Raw genomic sequence first — 17,914 nt, 5'->3', positions numbered from 1 at the left:
GATATTTGCTATATAAGTGCTTAATGGAAAACAGCCCTTCTGAAGATTATGGCTATAAGATTAAATATTATTCATTTGAAGCCCTTTTTATTAGCTTATTATTTTTGTGCATTTTCTTTCATGGTAGAAATAGCTAATATATGTGGTTTTGATATTTTTAATATTGCACTTTTGATATATTTTTTGTCATTTAATTGTGTAAATGAGATTGTAATAATTTAGAGGCACACTTTTCATTCACTACATTTAATGTTTCACTCTAACCAGCTTATTATTTTTATGTATGTATTTGCGATGAAACGATCAGAGTTTACTGTAAGAAACAATATACGTATATGGCTTTTTACATTGTATATTTTTGTTAATTGTTACATTTAATGGTATTTGCTATGCAGTTTGTTTTAGTTCAATAAATTTGCTTTTAGAATGTTTTCACTGGTGATAACTAATGCAAAGCATACAGAAAGTTTCCTTTAAAATCACTGTCAAAAAAGTTTAAAGAAGAAATCATTTCTAGAAAGCTACACATATGTATAACATATTACTCTTAATTTGAAAATAATCTCCACTTATTTCAATAAAATATGAAATAAAAATAATTTGTTTCTAAATTTATCTTTTCTGTCTTATAATATCTAAAAAAGGTGTTTCGTGTTCAAATGTGCAAAGTTCCAAGCCTTATGTATTTTGAATAAAGTGGCTCAAATTTACTCTCATTTATAGCACACAATTATAGTATTTCTTCAGAAGCTACAAGATGGAAATCAGTTGATAAAAGTAAGAAATTTTACAAATAAAATAAAAAACTTGATATTTGTTAGGTTAAGACAAAACTAAAGCAACATATTTACAATTAACTGATTATGCTAAAAAGTTTAATTGTTAAATCTTTATGATTTTAAAATCACAAATGCAAAATAATTTAAAGACTGAAATTTTCCTTTGGTGCATTATCTTTTGCAAATTCTTGTTTGATAATATGGAAACTTAATATGGATGTGGTCCAGTGTAGATACTCTTCTGCTGGTTAATAGTTGGCTGATAAAACTGGCTGACCAGTATTGTATATAACTGTTGTGGTTCAAAAAATGGTAACATTGTTTGCATTGCTACAAACAATATTCTTTAGTTGAAATTTTGATTTTTAAAAAAGCATAAATTTATAATACAAAAAAATTTAAAATATTTTATTGCATTTATATATACACTCATTTTAATTTAATATCACAATCAAGGACTGTACCAGTCCAGAAATAATAAAGAAAATGATAAGACAATTAAGAAAAATAAAATATAAACTCTAAATCCAGCATTCTTTTTCATTGCCTGAAATGAAAAGAGACATGTCTTCATTTAGAGATTTAATTGATACAAAATAATTTTTTATGATATTCTAAGCAAATAATAATAACAATAATTGTATTTAAAATATGATTGAAATGTTTGTACAAAAAGATACAATGGAATCTCAGTTATTCAAACTAATGTGAAAAAATTTAGAGAGTAGGAAACCATTTAAAAAATCCTGTATAGGGCTTAAGAAACAAAAGTTATTCATTCAAATATATAAAGGTGACTTGCATAATCACTGTAGATTTGCAGCATCTCAAAAGTTTTTCAGTGTACAATTATGATCATCATTTTATTTAATTTTGTATGCAATATTTAAGCTCATTAACAATTTGATTGCATTTCTTTTAGAGCTTTTAGTTTTCAAGTGGAGATGGTACATGTTTATTTGTAGAGGAAGAAAAAAATTCTTAAAGTACTATTTATTTTGAAAACATAACCTTGGGGTGATTTTTCTCATATAAGATTGATATGCAATGAATAAGATGAGTGTATTTTCGGATTCCTTTACCTTTATCCTGTTGTACGCATTTTTTTTCTCTGCTTGACCAATATTTTATTTAAAATTTTTGTATTTATTACTCCTATGTCAAGTTCAATTTAGCAGACTTTTCCACTGTGCGGTACATTGTCTAATTCTGTTGATAATCAATATCTCTTGGTGCATACACAAAGGCACATTTATATCTAAGAATAATAGGCAGTACTACCTTTTAACTAGGTAGTTTAACAATAACATGCATTTTTCTTTACTCTATGGTTTCTGAAGGAAAGAAGGTACTGACAAATTTACAGTTCTAGAGTTATTTGAAACAGGGTTTTAAATAAATTTTTATGGTTTTTTTTCTTATTGTTCAATTGCAATTCCATGAATTTTTTTATAAATAAGAATATGATCTGAAGAAGATGTTACAATTTCTTCATTAAAGCTTAAAGTTTCACCAAAGCAATTTTTTCTTCTTATTAATCAGTACTTGAAGTTATACCAAATAACATCACTACATAATGTGATATAAGTTACAATATCCCAATAGCGATATTGTACATATCACCACAGCCAATACAATTTGAACAGTTAAATAAGCCTATATTTCATTCTTTAATTTAAAAAAGAATTACAGTTTAGTTGATGTTTTTGACTAATATAAATTGTTTTTCTTTAAAATTTTCCTCTTCCTATTTTTTTTTAATGAAAGCAGCTTCATATATATTGATATTTTCCACATATGTATTTAAAAATGCTAATTTAAAAAATAAATTAATATTATAAGAAAATAATGACATTTTACTCAAAGAAAATTAAAACCTCAAAAATTTTTCTAAGATACTTTTTAAAAAGATGTAAAATTAAATATGTACAAAAATTATCATTTAAAAAGCATTATACTATTGAAAAATCAAAAAGACAGCAGATTTTCTACTTGAAGAATTATAAATTATTTGATTCAACAATTTTCATTTTTAAGCATTGAAATGCAAATCAAAATTAATTCCCCATCATTTTAGCAAAAAAATACAAAGAATAAAATATGCAATTTTAAAATACCCAATGAAAGAATCAGGTGATATTTATGATATTAAGAAGATATTTATAAATCTATATGAAAATTAATAATAATAATTGTTTGAACATACTTTTCTTTATGACAGAAGTTGAAATAACACATTTACTGAAACTTCTATATGTTAAACCTTTTAATCAGTATTTAATAAAATTAAAATCTTCAAACATAAAATTAAAAAGACATACCTCACGCAATTCTTCATTTCCTTCTTTAATGTTTTCTGTAGTACCCATAACTGTATCAGCAATACGATTGATATCTTGATCCTTAAAAGATAAATTCAGTGTTTAGTATTTAATATTATTGCTTACTCAGTCAATATTGAAAGATCAATTTCTTGTTAAGAAAATAAAAATTTTCTGTATAAAAAATGTAAGCAATATTTAACCTACAGATAATTCTGCTACAAAATTTATATTGAGAAACAATATATATATATATATATATATATAAAGACTTCTGAGTGACTCTGGATCAAAGAGTTTTTGATTCTCTTTAGCATGGGCTAGTATTTCTCTTCTATGATTCAATAAATTCAAGAATCCATTCATAGAAAGTATCTGATATCAGCAAAATCAGAAGTAGTTAATAAATTAGTAGTTAATAAATTATTAATTAATTTATTACTAATTATTAACACACTATTTATAGTTCCTAACAATATGTAGTTCTTTTTATTTTGGTCAGTCTGTATATATAGAAAGCAATTCAAAATACCAGACTCGCTTATAAATGGCTATAACTTCCTTGTAAACAATAATAGAAAAAAAAATTAAGCACAATATAAAAGAAGTTTATTTTGTTTCTGTATATGAGAATTCCCCCATGTGAATTTTACTAGATGGCATTCATACAGTAGACCATTTTATGTCATACACTTTTAAGTATATTTGATAATAATGGATCTTTACTTAGATGCATGTGATTATCTATATCATCTGGAATTACATCTTATGCCTTCATTAGGATAACAAATTCTATCATAATACCTTCTTTGTGTGTAAAACAGAGACACTAAATGTAAGTATAGAGAATATGATAATGAAATGCACTACTATTTTGATGTAATCAATGTAATTAAGGATAGTAACAATGAACAATTACTACAAACACAATATGTTTTCTTAATATTGTGTACAAGGAAATTATAGCCATTTGTTTTTATAGTTTTGAATTATCTGTGTGTGTGTGATACAACAAAGTAGTATATATAGTAATTGTTTTGAATGTGTGTGTGTGACACACACATAATATTATGTCCAGTTTACTTTCCTGTTTTCTTTAAAATTTTTCCATTGTTTACAATGCTTTTTGTAAGCTACTCAGTTATCCTGAGTTCTTTCATCTAAGTAGTTTCTGAGATTTACAGTTCTTGGTTTATAACAATACCTTTGTCTGTTTGAAGAGTGTAAATGAGGAGTAATGTTATATATAATTTCATGTCACATTATTGCCATTAATATAGAAGTAAAAAAAGAAGTATTATGGTATAATAGTGCAATTCATTGAAAAAAAAATGATTAAACATTTCAAAAAATATTTTATTTTACTAATATAACATTTTAAGTCAATTTATACCAGACTTATGACAATACATTTTTTTTTTTTTTATAAATTCTATTTAAATCATCTAATAGATACTCCTTTGAAACAGATGAATGATTTTAAATGGTTACCATGAAAGGAAAAAAAAAGTTATGTTTATTATAATTTTTTTAAATTTTTCTTCTAGCATGTAATTTTTTGAATAAATGCATTTATGAGGGGAACATGACAATTATATGATATGAATAAAACTGAAGTGAACAGTCTTAAGATATTCCTTTTATTAATGCTGTTTGTAAAAGAAAAAAAGTATCACTTAAATATTACAGAAAAAGTAAATAATTATCATTCAATATAAATATCTTTTATCTAAGCAGACTCTTTCATTTGTCATTGTACACAAATTTGGATAAATGTTGTTTGAAATATGATAAAAGAGATTATTAGTGATATGATTTGCACTCCACTTTATTTTTCAGTTGTGTAATTAAAGACTTCCAAGGACATATATTTTTTAAAATTCTAAATTCCCATTCTATTAAAAAGAAGACTAGATTAATTATTCTAAAGCAACATGGAAACCTAATTGGGTTTCCCATCATTTTTTGAAAACAGAAAAATGTTCAATAAAAGAATGAAGCAGATGACAAAAGGAAGGAAACTAAATTTTTTTATTAGGAAATAAAATGATTTTTAGAACTATTCAAAAGAAGGAAAATAAGCCCCAAAAGAAATAAAACGATTTTCAGAACTATTCAATCAAAATTTTCCTTTTGAAGAATTAGTATACATAACTGCCCAGTGCCACCTGCATCACTGTGCTCAGTTTAAAAAATCTTCACTAATGTGAAATCTAATCTTTTGTTTTGTGTGTAACAATTCAGACAAGATTTTTTTCAAAAAATGAAAGTGAATAAAGCTAAGCATGAAAAATAATGTTAATGGGATCATAAACTTCGCATTTTTTAAAGGCTAGAATGTAGTAAAGGGCAATGAGTGAAGATCAGTAATTTTTATCATGCTGATTCATTACATTTGACATGGGATAGTAAGAAGTTGATTCTATTATTTTTTGCCAGCAATTTTTTTCTACTTTGTATTTGACAATACATTTTTTTCTATTAATAGATTACCATTTATTTTGATTCAATTTTTAATGATTAGTTTTGACTGAAGTTTTTTTAAACTATAGAATTCAAGGTCATTATTGTTTACTTTTGATGTTATTATATATTTACATCTAATCCATGCTATAAATTATAATTTTTTTTATCTCTTAAGCACCATGCATGAAATTTTCTTACTACAACTTCCATTAATCTGTAATAATCATATCTAAGATATTACAAACAGATAACAATCTATCTAAATAGACATATATTCTAATTTTAGAAGATATGTTAAATGCATTTTCTTATCTAATAGTATTACATAAAATAGACCATAATAATGTAGAAAGAGAAAGACAGATAATTTCTATTAGTCCAATTAGTTTGCTAAGTTAGTTATAAATTTTTAAGCAAGATTTTAAAAAAATTTTTATTACCTGCTGCAATACTTTTTCTGATAAAATTTCCTGTAACCTTCCAATTTCAACAACTTTACCTTCAATTTCCCTAAAAAAGACAAGAGCATGAAATAATTAAACAAAAAATGCACAGATAAAAGACTTTTAGAAAATTAAAAAGTATAAAAATATTTAAAAGTATTTGGAAAATTAAAAAGTAAAAGAGTTAAAGTATAAAATTTATGAATGTGAAACATTCTTACAAAACATTTTTAAACCATATAATTCTACAACATAGTTAACTGTTTTTTTGACTGAATGAACAATTTAATTTGATAAAAGTCCCATTTTGAAAGTTTATGAAGGGTATTGTAAGACAGATCTCATCATTTAAAATTTTGATATGATTACATCCAAATCCAGATGTCCCTCTCCCAAATCATGGTTGCAAGAGCCAAATTAATGAACTATGTACAGTTTATTATCAGAATATATTTCATATATATAATGGATATAAAAACATGTCATATATAAAAGATTCACACATATCATAAAATATCAGAATAATTCATTTTCCTAAATTTTAAATATGAAGATATTATTTAATTACAATTTTCACACAATTCCTTCATTTTTTAAATAAATTATTAAAACTGCTTTTTTTATAAGCAATATCTTATCTTCATTCCAGCAAAATAACTCAGCACTTCTGTAACTGAGTAACAGAAGATTTTACATACAGCATATTCATCTTATTTTGAAATTTTAATAAAATGAGCTTAGATCAGATAAAAGAATTGCTTTTAAGAGAATTAATTAGAACTCAATAATAATTTCTAATAAAGGATTCCATTTTAAAAGTATAACAAAAAACAGAATCATAATTTAAAAAAACAAACAAATTGTCAAATTATTCTTTTATATATATTTAAAATCTGAATTGCAAATGTATTTGTTAAACAAATAATGTATTTAATTAAGACAAAATCATACCTAACTTCATCAACTAAAGTATTCATATCCTCATACAACCTTTGATTCTCCTCTTCAAACTAAAAATTAAAATAAAATATTACTATGAGCAAAAATTTATATTAATTCAGAGCAGTATGAATGAATAGCAAATTATTAGATATACAATTTACTGAAATAGACACTTTGATTTAAACCAATATATTAAAACAGTGTTTTTAAAAATACATTTTTTAAACCACTGTTACAGAAAAAAAGAATATAGAAGCAATTTGAATTTTATTACAAATTTCCCAAAATGTCAATATTAAATATACAGAGATATGAGTAATAAAAAAAAAATCCGAAAATAAAATAAAGTTTAAAAAATTGAGATTAATTCTAAAATTATAACTGGCAAGCTTACAAGGTTATCAGTTATAATTTAAAAAATTCTTAGTAGTATTTTTATGCTACTATATCAGGGGTGGCAAACGTTTATGGATCAACATGCCATTTTTTCTAAAGAAATTTCTAATGAAATACAGATGTGCCATCAAATAATTTTGGCCTGTGATATTTGGGAAGATAATAAAACTAAATACTAACAACTCAAAACTCTTTATTTACTATGAAAAAATACATTTTGCACTGTATAGTAGTATATACATGTAATACAAATTAAAATAGCAGTAATGTGACTTCAGTTGTTGCAAATTAGATGACGAATAATATATATTAGAATTGTAAGATGTTCAGAATGCCTGCTGAATTGGAGTCATCTTCCAAACGGTTTCTAAGCAAGAGTTTAATGTCATTCTTCTCTGAAAATGACTCGCAGGAATAGACAAAAATATGCTTAAAATAGAATGAGCCAGCTTCTTCAAACAGTTAAATGTTTGAATCGAATTCCATGCTTCAAAATTTTGTTATTGTCATTTTTACTGATGTTGCTCATTAAACTTTCTGTTTCATTCAATTTCAACTCTTTCCTGGTTCAATCAGTTGCATTTCAAATTCTTCGATTTCCAACCAATCGAATTGGGACAAATTCAGCTTATCAAATGAAGTCACATGCAAGCCATTTTGGAAACAATTTTGATTGGCAGCGTGCACAAAATATTTTGTTGTATGGCATCCCACTGTTTCACCATCCCTGTACTATATCATTGATTTTTAGACTGATGATTATATAATCAAAATCAAATCTAGATTTAAAAATAAACAATAACTTTCATTTCTACTTCTCATTCATTAATTTTATTAACAATACATAAATACCAACTGATATCCAAATGCCAATGAAAATGCATTTTGCTCTTTGACACTCCTCATATTTTATAAAAATTTTAAAAAATACATTAGTAAAAAATTAACCACCACATTATTCAAAAAATGCACACAAAGATTTATAAGCAACAACAGAAATTTGGGAAAAGAGAATTTATATTTCAAATGATTAAAACAATTATATAATAAAACACTTTCTAAGATAGTTTATTTGCTAATAAATTTTAAAACATCCTCAAATAATTAAAAAAAAAAATAACCATTTGTAATTCTTCAGGTGAAAAATCGACATCAGGAGATAAATCAGTAGAAAAATCAGATGGTGAATAGGAAGAATTTTGAAGTGATTCTTTTTCTAAATTTATGTCATTTGTTTCTTCTATAGTTTTGAGCTCAGGTCGCTTTTCATCTTCACTTTCCTTTAATTTCTGTTTTCTGAAATCACTTTCCAATCTCAGCCTGGAAAGAAAAAACAAAATTTTGCTTTAAGTATATTTATAATGAATGAATTTTTAAATTCTATGAATGAAGGAATATTTCAGTCATTGAAATTAAAGCCACTAAATATTATTTAAGTATCATACTTTCACACAACATATATAACAATAAAACTTAAATTAAGTTTTTTTTAACATTGTAATTTAAAACAGAAATTTTAAAATACAAAATTCAATTTTACTTTTTAACTATAATTTACAATTTTTAAAAAATAGATTTTCATGTATACATACATTTTTTGTCGATCAACAGCTTGTTTAACTCTAATTGCTTTCTGTCCACTGTAAATCTTACATACAGCTATAAATACAAAAGTGATGTAATGAGAGTTAAACTAGATACAAACAAAAAATATATTTATAGTTCAAAAGAATACAATATCAGAAAAAGATTAATACAGAATGAATTATGTAAGTCTCATAATATGAAAATTTAATTAAATAACTAAAATTTCTGAGGTAAAATGGAACAATACGATTTTAAATATCCTGCAGCTTCCAAATGTTCAAAGAATAAATTAAAATATCTTTCCAAATTCAAATATCAAAAAGATTTGTTCAATAAATTTTAATCCATGTACTGATTACTAAACAAGAATTATTAAATTTTTTTAAAAATTACATTTTGTACAATAGTGAATAATTACTGCAAACATTACTGATAAGAAAACTAGTTAAATATTAACTAGCATTAATTAAATATTAAAAGGCATGTACCTATAAATAATAGATACTTTTAGATTATTATTCATGTATCTCATTCAAAAAGTGATTTAAAATTTAACAAAAACTATAGCAAATAATATAGTCATTTAAAAAATAATTTATTTTAGATATGATTTTAATTGTAGAAGGTCTGTTAAAAAACAAGGAAAGAACTTTGGCCTCTAACTAAGGCATCAACACTCTTGAATCTATTAAAAAAGAATAAACTTTTCTTAGAGAGTAGGCTTTTTAGGTATGAAAGTGCACTTTTGCTAAAGAAAATAAACAGTGAAACTGGTGAAATTAATTTGAACCAGAAAACTTTTTATATTGATAAAAATACTTAGGATAAGTAATTGAAAAAAATGTAATTGTTTATATTCTTTACAAAAACAATTTAATAAATTACTTGCAAATTTACAGTAATAAGAAAAAAATATTTCAATAATTTATAGAAATATTAATTAAAAAGTGCCTTCAGATAGGAAAACCAGAAAATAAATCTTGTAAAAGAAACAGCTACCATTCAAAATTACAGGCAATGATTTTTTTTAAAAGGTAAATGGTGCCAACCTAAAAACATTTAAAATCTAATACTTACAGTTTTATATTATTTTGTGATGTATTAGAAACTAAACAATTAACAAATAAAGAATAATTTGTTTTTTTTTAGGTATTGAAAATATTAGCAGAAATGTTTTAACAATTTATGGCTAGAATTCATGCTTTTATAAAATAATTAAATTCTATATACATCTTTTTTTTATCTGACAAAAACCTTGTTCCTTATAAAAACTACTTTTTTATTTTAGCTTCTGATCTGCTTTTAATCAATAATAGATATTACTATTAGCAAAGTAAATTGTCAATCAAATATTTACATATTAATTAGTAAAGGCATGTATTAAATATTGACAAAATTTTAAAATGTTACAAAAATTTCCATGCCATTCATGAAGATCCTGTAACATTTGCCATACAAAAGAGCAATATCCAAGAAGTTTTGACCCAGTTTAATTGTCAGTTGTTAAATCTGATTGCACATTCTTATATTTCCTGCATGGTTAATAATATTATTTGATTGAATCTACAAAAGATTCCTTAATAATTTTGCAGAAAAACGTATAGATTTCTATAATTATTAATATTTTATTTTTATTTCCCCAGTCCCATGGATCTGAAAATTTGTATATTTCTTTTCTATTATTTTAAAAAATTACTCAATGATATGTACTATGAGGAATTTAAATACAGAGTAAAAGTTGAATCTTGACCTCAACAAACTTCGAAGTGAAAGAGTACCGAACTCAAACTTGTAATATTAGTTATCCCATAAATCTCCAAGTACATCAAGATTTTTAAAATCAAGTTTTTAGTTAGATTAAACAAAGAAGAAAACAGAAATTGAAATGTACTTCATTTTAATACCAAGCACAAATCTTATGAATCATAATAGAACACAAGAAAGTATCTTTCTGCCAAGATTTTAATAATATATAAACTACAAGTGTTTTTTACAATGATACTAGAAAAATTATCCCCCCAAAAAAATATTCCATCTGAGAAGAGACTACACTATCTATTGTATTCCAAAATCACAGTAAATAAATAAAACAAAAAGTAATTAATATTCTAAAACAGACCATAAAAAAATTTAAAGTAAATTAAACCATCCAGTTAACCAATATGAAAACAATAGAATGAAAAGGATATAACATTTAAATAGTTTATTTATTGTGAAAAATGCTTGTTAGTATAAGATTTCACTGTTTAAAATTTAAATTTCTGATAAAATAAGAATACAAGAGCTGCATATTTTAAGAAAAGTTTCATTACAAATTCATAATTTTAAATAATGCACTTTTGATTTTGGAAAACAAAAGATATATATCCATAGATATTTTGCTTGCATTTCTTTGTTATAAAAAGGCTGGAATATATAGGAAAAACATAAAAAAGTTATAATAATTAAAATTAAAGGTCTTAACATTGAACATATAGAGTTTAATAATACTCACCCTTTAAATATTGGTCAATTAAAGATACGACTGCTTCTTGATGCTCTTTTAATTGAGCAGAAATAGTTTTCTTTACTAAAATAGAAGGAATAACTTGTTAATTTTTTTTTTTTTTTAGATTTACAAATTTAGCATAGTACTTATTAAAAATTAAGCCTTAAAAATATTTTGTTACATGTAATTAATGCCAAAAGTTAAAATTTTAACTGAAAAAATGCTGAAAATAAATGTACTAATATTGAATATGATCTGATGAGCAATTTTTTTTTTTTTTTTTTTTTTTTCCTAAGCAGTTTCTTTCTCTCAAAATATTCGTGAAATGTATTAGAGAAGGACTATTTTGATTTCAAATGATTAATAAAGCAATGATTTAAAAACATTTATCTAAATATTTTCATCTTGCTTTCCTGATGATATTAAATTTATACAGCAAACCTATTCTACATATTTATATATGTTAAATTACTTACATATGTCGAATAACAATTCTTTAATAATTATGAAATAATGGAGAATTTTGCTGAATTTTTTTTTTCAAAACAAAAAGTATTTTATAAATGCAAATTAATTTTTCAATATGCTCTTTTTAAATACATTTTACTGAATACACATATTTTCCTATGCTAATATGAATGTTAAAATAAATAAAATAAAGGTTAACAAATTTTCAATTAACAAATATATATAAAGGTTAACAAATATTCAACACAACACAACCCCACTAACTTTTTTAAAAAATTAAATTTTAGTATTTTAACAACTAGAATTTTTGTGTTCCTATATGTAAAATAAATATGTAAACAAAAAATGTCTAGAAATTATAGAAAGAGAGAGAGAGAGAGAAAATGAATGGTTAAAAAAGCAAGTTTACATAAAATGTAAATGGCATTTTAGTTTAGTCCAACTATATTAACAGATTGAACACTGAACACAGAAATTCCATTTATAACTCCACTTAAATTATATGGTGAATTTGCGCACAGCAATACTAGAGGATAAACTATTTTTTAAAAAAAGGCATCAGACACCTACATATACATGCAAAAATACAAATCAAGGTATTAAATAAGTAAGAAAAAACAAGAGGAATTTTCAAAGCACATCAGCGATGTTATATTTAGGACTTCCTACTAACTTATTGAACTTTTATAATAACTTTTAAATTATGATTTAATTTTTATTTGAAATATTTTTTATGAAAACAGCATAATATGAAAAGCATTATTTAGATTAATTTAGAAGACTGAATATCAAACAGAAAGAAAAGAAATACCTTCCTGCCTTAAAGTTTTAATAACTTCTACACACATCTGCATGAAAGCCTGGGCATCACTATCAATCTTATCTCGTTCACTATCTGTCATAGAAGGTGAACCATGCAAAATATAGCTGAAATAAAATTTATTAAAGTTGAGAAATTTAAAAAAACACACACATTTAAGTTGCAGAGAATTATCACAATATCATATTGCTCTTCATATCTTTGAATTAATAATATCTTTAAATCTATTATGAATAAGAATATTCAGAATTCAAATCAGTGCATAATATATAAACAATCAATTAAATTAAAATTTTGATTTCTTTTAAGAAATTTTTTCTTATATCAGAACTACACAAATGACATTAAAGTTTCATTTTTAAAAATAAGATAATTTTTTTTTTGTTGTTGTTTTGTTCTTCAATTCCAGGAAGTATTTCAAAATGTTTGAAGAAAAACTGAAATGAACTGTACTCTTTTTTTACATAAACAAATTGTTTCCTCAGAGATATTTGCTTTTATACTGAGATATGAGATAAAATAAACACAAATGCAGGATGTCTAATAATTATGTAATATTTTAAATACATTAAAAATTAAAAGAATTCATTAAAGTTTCATACCTTGTGCTACTTACAACTGTAGAATACTACCAGTTACTATAAGTTTTACGATTCAAATTACTAATATACTAATTTTTTATAAATATAGAACTCAATTAATTATTATATTTGCAATTATTAAGTAACTGATACAGTGATATAGCTAGAGAGGCAAGCAAGCAGTATAGTTACTTCAATGGCCAATCTTAAAGACTGCTTAGAGGCAACACATTGGTGCATTTATGATAATGCTGGGGAAAAAAATACAATGTAGTGGGAGTCATTTACCCTTGTTAAATTAATACTGCTAACTGGATTAATGAAAAAAAAAACACACCAATATATTACATACCGAATACTACTTATTATGCCACTGAAATAACAACCTTAATTTCAACTGGAATATCATAGGAATTTGTTGGGTGTTAACTATGTAGTATTTGGATTAATCTGACCTTTCTTCTTTAAGAACATTGTAAGTGATGAAGTTCATCTGAATTAAAAGTATAAATATATGAAGCTACTCATTAAAGAGATTTTTGATATGAGGAACAGTACTTTCTCATCACGAGTAAGAAATGAGAAAAGTAAACAAATGAAACAAAGATGTAGTATTAAATTTTCCCTTGATAATTTATTCCTATTTAAGGAATTTTATTTATAGAGTCCTGAAGCATGATATTTATTGTAAAAATTATAAAAATCCAGTTATAATTAGTTATGCTAGATGAGAGAAGATATTAAAAGAAAATGCATCCAAACATGTTTAGTAATATTTGCAATTCTGTTTATCAGAGTTATCAGTACCATTGAAACAAATAATAATCAATAATTTGAGCACAACTAAATTATGACAAAACTCTAAATTTGTACAAGTGAATTGGAATATACTAAATATTTTTTATTAATTGATTTTGTTTGTGAAATAATCATGTAAATACATATATTTTTGGAGATATTTTGTATAAATCTAATCAGTAAAATTTTTCACATTTTTAAAAATTCTTTTTAAGAAACAAGAACAAAAAATTTGCTTCAAATAATCTACTTCACTTTAAAAATATTTTTTCTATGTGTACACAGGGGAAAAAAAACAGCAATAGCACAACAGGACAGAACAACAAAAGAATATTATTATCAAACTAATTTTTAAAAATAGAAAATACGTATGTATATCAAAATATTTAAAAGAAAAGTGCAGTGAAACTTTTTAAGATTCATTTTTTTATATATTACATACGGGGCTTTACAGCATACTTGCACATATAAGGAGTTCTCCAGCACTAATCTACTAAATGCATACTTTTAAGTGACCCTTGTTCCACTGACAGCTCACAAAAAAATGTAAAAGTATGTTTTCTGCATTTAATATGTTAATGATAATCAGATCTTGTTTAAAAATTTGATTTTAGTACTTAAAAGTTCAAAATATCAACTTCTCAAATTTCACAAAATTTATTTCATGACTAAAATAATCACTCAATCAGCAATATTTGAGAATTTGTATTATTATGTATTCATCTTCAAAAAATTCATGCACATATGTTATGATTTTAAAAATCTAGAGAATATAAATCAGCTTGATAAAAAAAATTTAGATTATATAATTAGATTCCATTAGGAAGCAATTAGGCATCTGGTGAAAATCTGTCATTCAATGAAAAAACAAAACATTGTACAAAATATTGGTATTTTTGATTGAACCATTTGAAGTAGATTTTTCAAAATCAAGGAAATTTAAGGAACAAAGGAAAAGACAAAAAGGAAAAATGAATACGAGAATTAATTTAATTGAAGCTTTTAAAAATGAATAATTTCAGATTTTAACAAATAAACAATACAAGAAACATATTAGCACTTAAATTGGTTAATTATTTGACTAAAACAGCATTTCATATATTACTTTTATCGATTAATAATTTTATATATTACTTCATGGTGATATAATCTTTGCGATGCTCCAGTAAAAAATCTCTCATTCTTGTTATAGTCCCAGTCTGGCAAAAAAAAAAAAAAAAAAAAAAAAAAAAGAATTATAATAAAATGTATTTCTAAAAATGAAATTAATAATATTTTATTTAAAAAAATTTTTAGCATGTAAATGTTAATATTAATAAAATTAATACATTTTTTTACATAAAATATTTCTAAATAAATATGCAAGTGAAGATACAAATTTAATCATTTAAAGCTTATTAAATATTAAGAATGCTAATTATAATTCTATTAGCATTAGTACACATAATTAGCATTATAATGCTAATTATAATACTAATTATTATTATTATATAATTAGTATTATATAATAATATAATACTAATTATAATACTAATTACTATTATGAATAAGAAGTAAAGATCAACTATAAAAAAACTTTCTATGATTGCAGGAAGTTTTTTTAATAGTTATAGAATTAATTGAAACATGCCAAAACAATTAATTTTTAAATAAATACAACAGGCATACATTTTTTTGTGACTAGAATCAGTTTATAAGGGCATTTGTTTCTCATTAAACATAGTCATGAGAATAAAAGTGCATCTTTATATACAGTTTTGTAAAGACAGTATTGAAGGTAATCATAAATGATAAAATAAATTATTCTAAATATAATTACAGCTTAAATGTTACTGAAATATTCTATGATTACCTTCATTTTTAGAGATAGCTATGTAGTCTATGTAGAAGGAGATAAATTTAAATTTGAAATTTATGTATGCACATGACTTTATGTATCTGAAATTGTTCTTACATTTGAAGAAGTGTATATAAAAATATATTTATTTAAAAACCCTTTTTGTTTATGTTTCTATTTAAATACTTTAAAGATAATCTGCAATTTAAGAAAATATCCATTTTGCTAAACTGATAATTTATCACACATTCTGATCAATAAAAATTATTCTATCATAAGAATTCCATTTATCTTCTAGTATGGTGGTTGGTTAGTGGGACATATCTCTGATTATGTGGCCAATGATAACCATTAACACTTAACCATTATTTTTTCAGAGTGTTATTATAATAGTGAATCTCATTCAGTTTACCTTAGATGCTAAAGCAGAACAAGAGTAGCTTCTTTGCAGTTGTGGTTATATTAAATAGGATTATTGATTCAAGTTCAATGACTTTTATTATTCTTTTATAAAAATAGTGTTAAATATAATATTTTAAACTTTTAAAAATACAATAGGTTTTTCTGTAGTCTGACATATATGTGTCTAGATACTTGTCAGGTTACAGAGAATCATATAGATCCCATTGACTTATACAATGATACATATTTTTACATATGAAAAAAATGAATCAATATTATGCCAGGAGAAAAATACAATGTTAAGATATTAAGAAACAGAAAAATCATACACTGAAAAAAGAGAAAGTTTCAAGTTTTAATAAGAAGGAAGACCATCATCAAGTAACAGTTTCACACAAGTGTATTGAACTAGCAGCATTATTGAATTAGAGAAAACCTACAGTATACAGATATAAAATTTTCCTATTTACATTTGCTATAAATATGAAAAAAAAAAAGAACTATGCAATTAACTTTTTACATTCCCTTCACTTAAAATATCTAATTACAGTTACAAAATATTCATACATTTTAAAATCTGAATAATTTATCGGCTTATATAACTTATTCGACTTAAAAATATTTTTGAGAATGATACATATGCATAACAATATACTTAACAAGAAATATAATTTTGCTTCAGTTTTAATTTAAAAAAATATATTTATGCAATATGATTGATTTCAATATTTTCAGAGCTATATGTTTATCATTTCACATACAGTTAACAATTGTTTGATGGTTATTTATTAAATTATATTAAAAACATATATATGTCGAAGCTAGTGAATTAGAGGAATAAGTTTTGAGCTTTCCAATATTTCCTTATATACACAATTTTTGTGTTATATCAGCAATAATAATAATAATAATTAAAAAAAATAGTGAAATATACTCTCGAATTTCGGGAATTCTGCAAGCAAATGGAAGTTTGAAAAAGTAAGAAAATAGACAGTTTGTAAGGTCCCCAGTAATTAAAATTATATTTTTTATGCTATGCCAAAATAGTTCGGAAACTAAAATATATAAATTAATTAGAAAGCGCTAAATAAAGTCAAATTATCAAAACCGAAACCTTCAGCTCGATATAGTTCTGCATATTTACTTACTACTTCTCGAGCTTTAATTGCAAAATCTGATTTTACTTTGTTTCCTCTAGAAAAGACCATGGAAGATTTATCCTTGTCATCAAAACCTAAAGCTTTATTGCGCGTCCGTAAAGTTTTAACACAAGCTTTGAATAAAGCAGTGACATCCATGCTTGCACAAACAAAATTATTGGAAATTTAAGAAGTCAATTTTCCAATTTGAATTTATAAATTTCTTTCTGATTCTGATTAAAAACCAGAAAATAATAATAATAAAACATATTAACAAGAATCAATTTTGAATTCGCTAGAAGCACATGTAATCCCAGCAGAAATGAGGTTGGCAGCAGAAAATGTAAATACACGACAGGTTGTAAACAGTGAAAAAAAATTGAAACTCATCATCATTGGAGTTAATGTCTTTTTGATTAGTAGCGTGGAAATTATTCATAAACCATT

At 24.1% G+C, this 17,914-nt stretch overlaps 1 protein-coding gene across 1 annotated transcript; it reads right to left on the bottom strand.

Moving 5' to 3' along the window:
- Positions 1-1,172: 1,172 nt before the first annotated feature.
- Positions 1,173-17,834, bottom strand: LOC129985290 (syntaxin-18-like). The gene is made up of 10 exons (XM_056095266.1): positions 17,477-17,834; positions 15,224-15,288; positions 12,702-12,817; positions 11,429-11,503; positions 8,940-9,006; positions 8,469-8,667; positions 6,961-7,019; positions 6,007-6,076; positions 3,101-3,181; positions 1,173-1,326 (listed from the first exon to the last, which is right to left on the bottom strand). The coding sequence occupies exons 1-10, from the start codon at positions 17,624-17,626 to the stop codon at positions 1,231-1,233; spliced, it is 978 nt and encodes a 325-aa protein (XP_055951241.1). The 5' UTR covers positions 17,627-17,834; the 3' UTR covers positions 1,173-1,230.
- Between the last annotated feature and the right edge of the window lie 80 nt (positions 17,835-17,914).

The sequence above is a fragment of the Argiope bruennichi genome, chromosome 9 (assembly GCF_947563725.1).
Source record: "Argiope bruennichi chromosome 9, qqArgBrue1.1, whole genome shotgun sequence".
NCBI classification, from domain to species: Eukaryota; Metazoa; Arthropoda; class Arachnida; order Araneae; family Araneidae; genus Argiope; species Argiope bruennichi.
The sequence above is the reverse complement of the archived record's forward strand: the minus strand, read 5'-3'. Positions and strand labels throughout refer to the sequence as shown.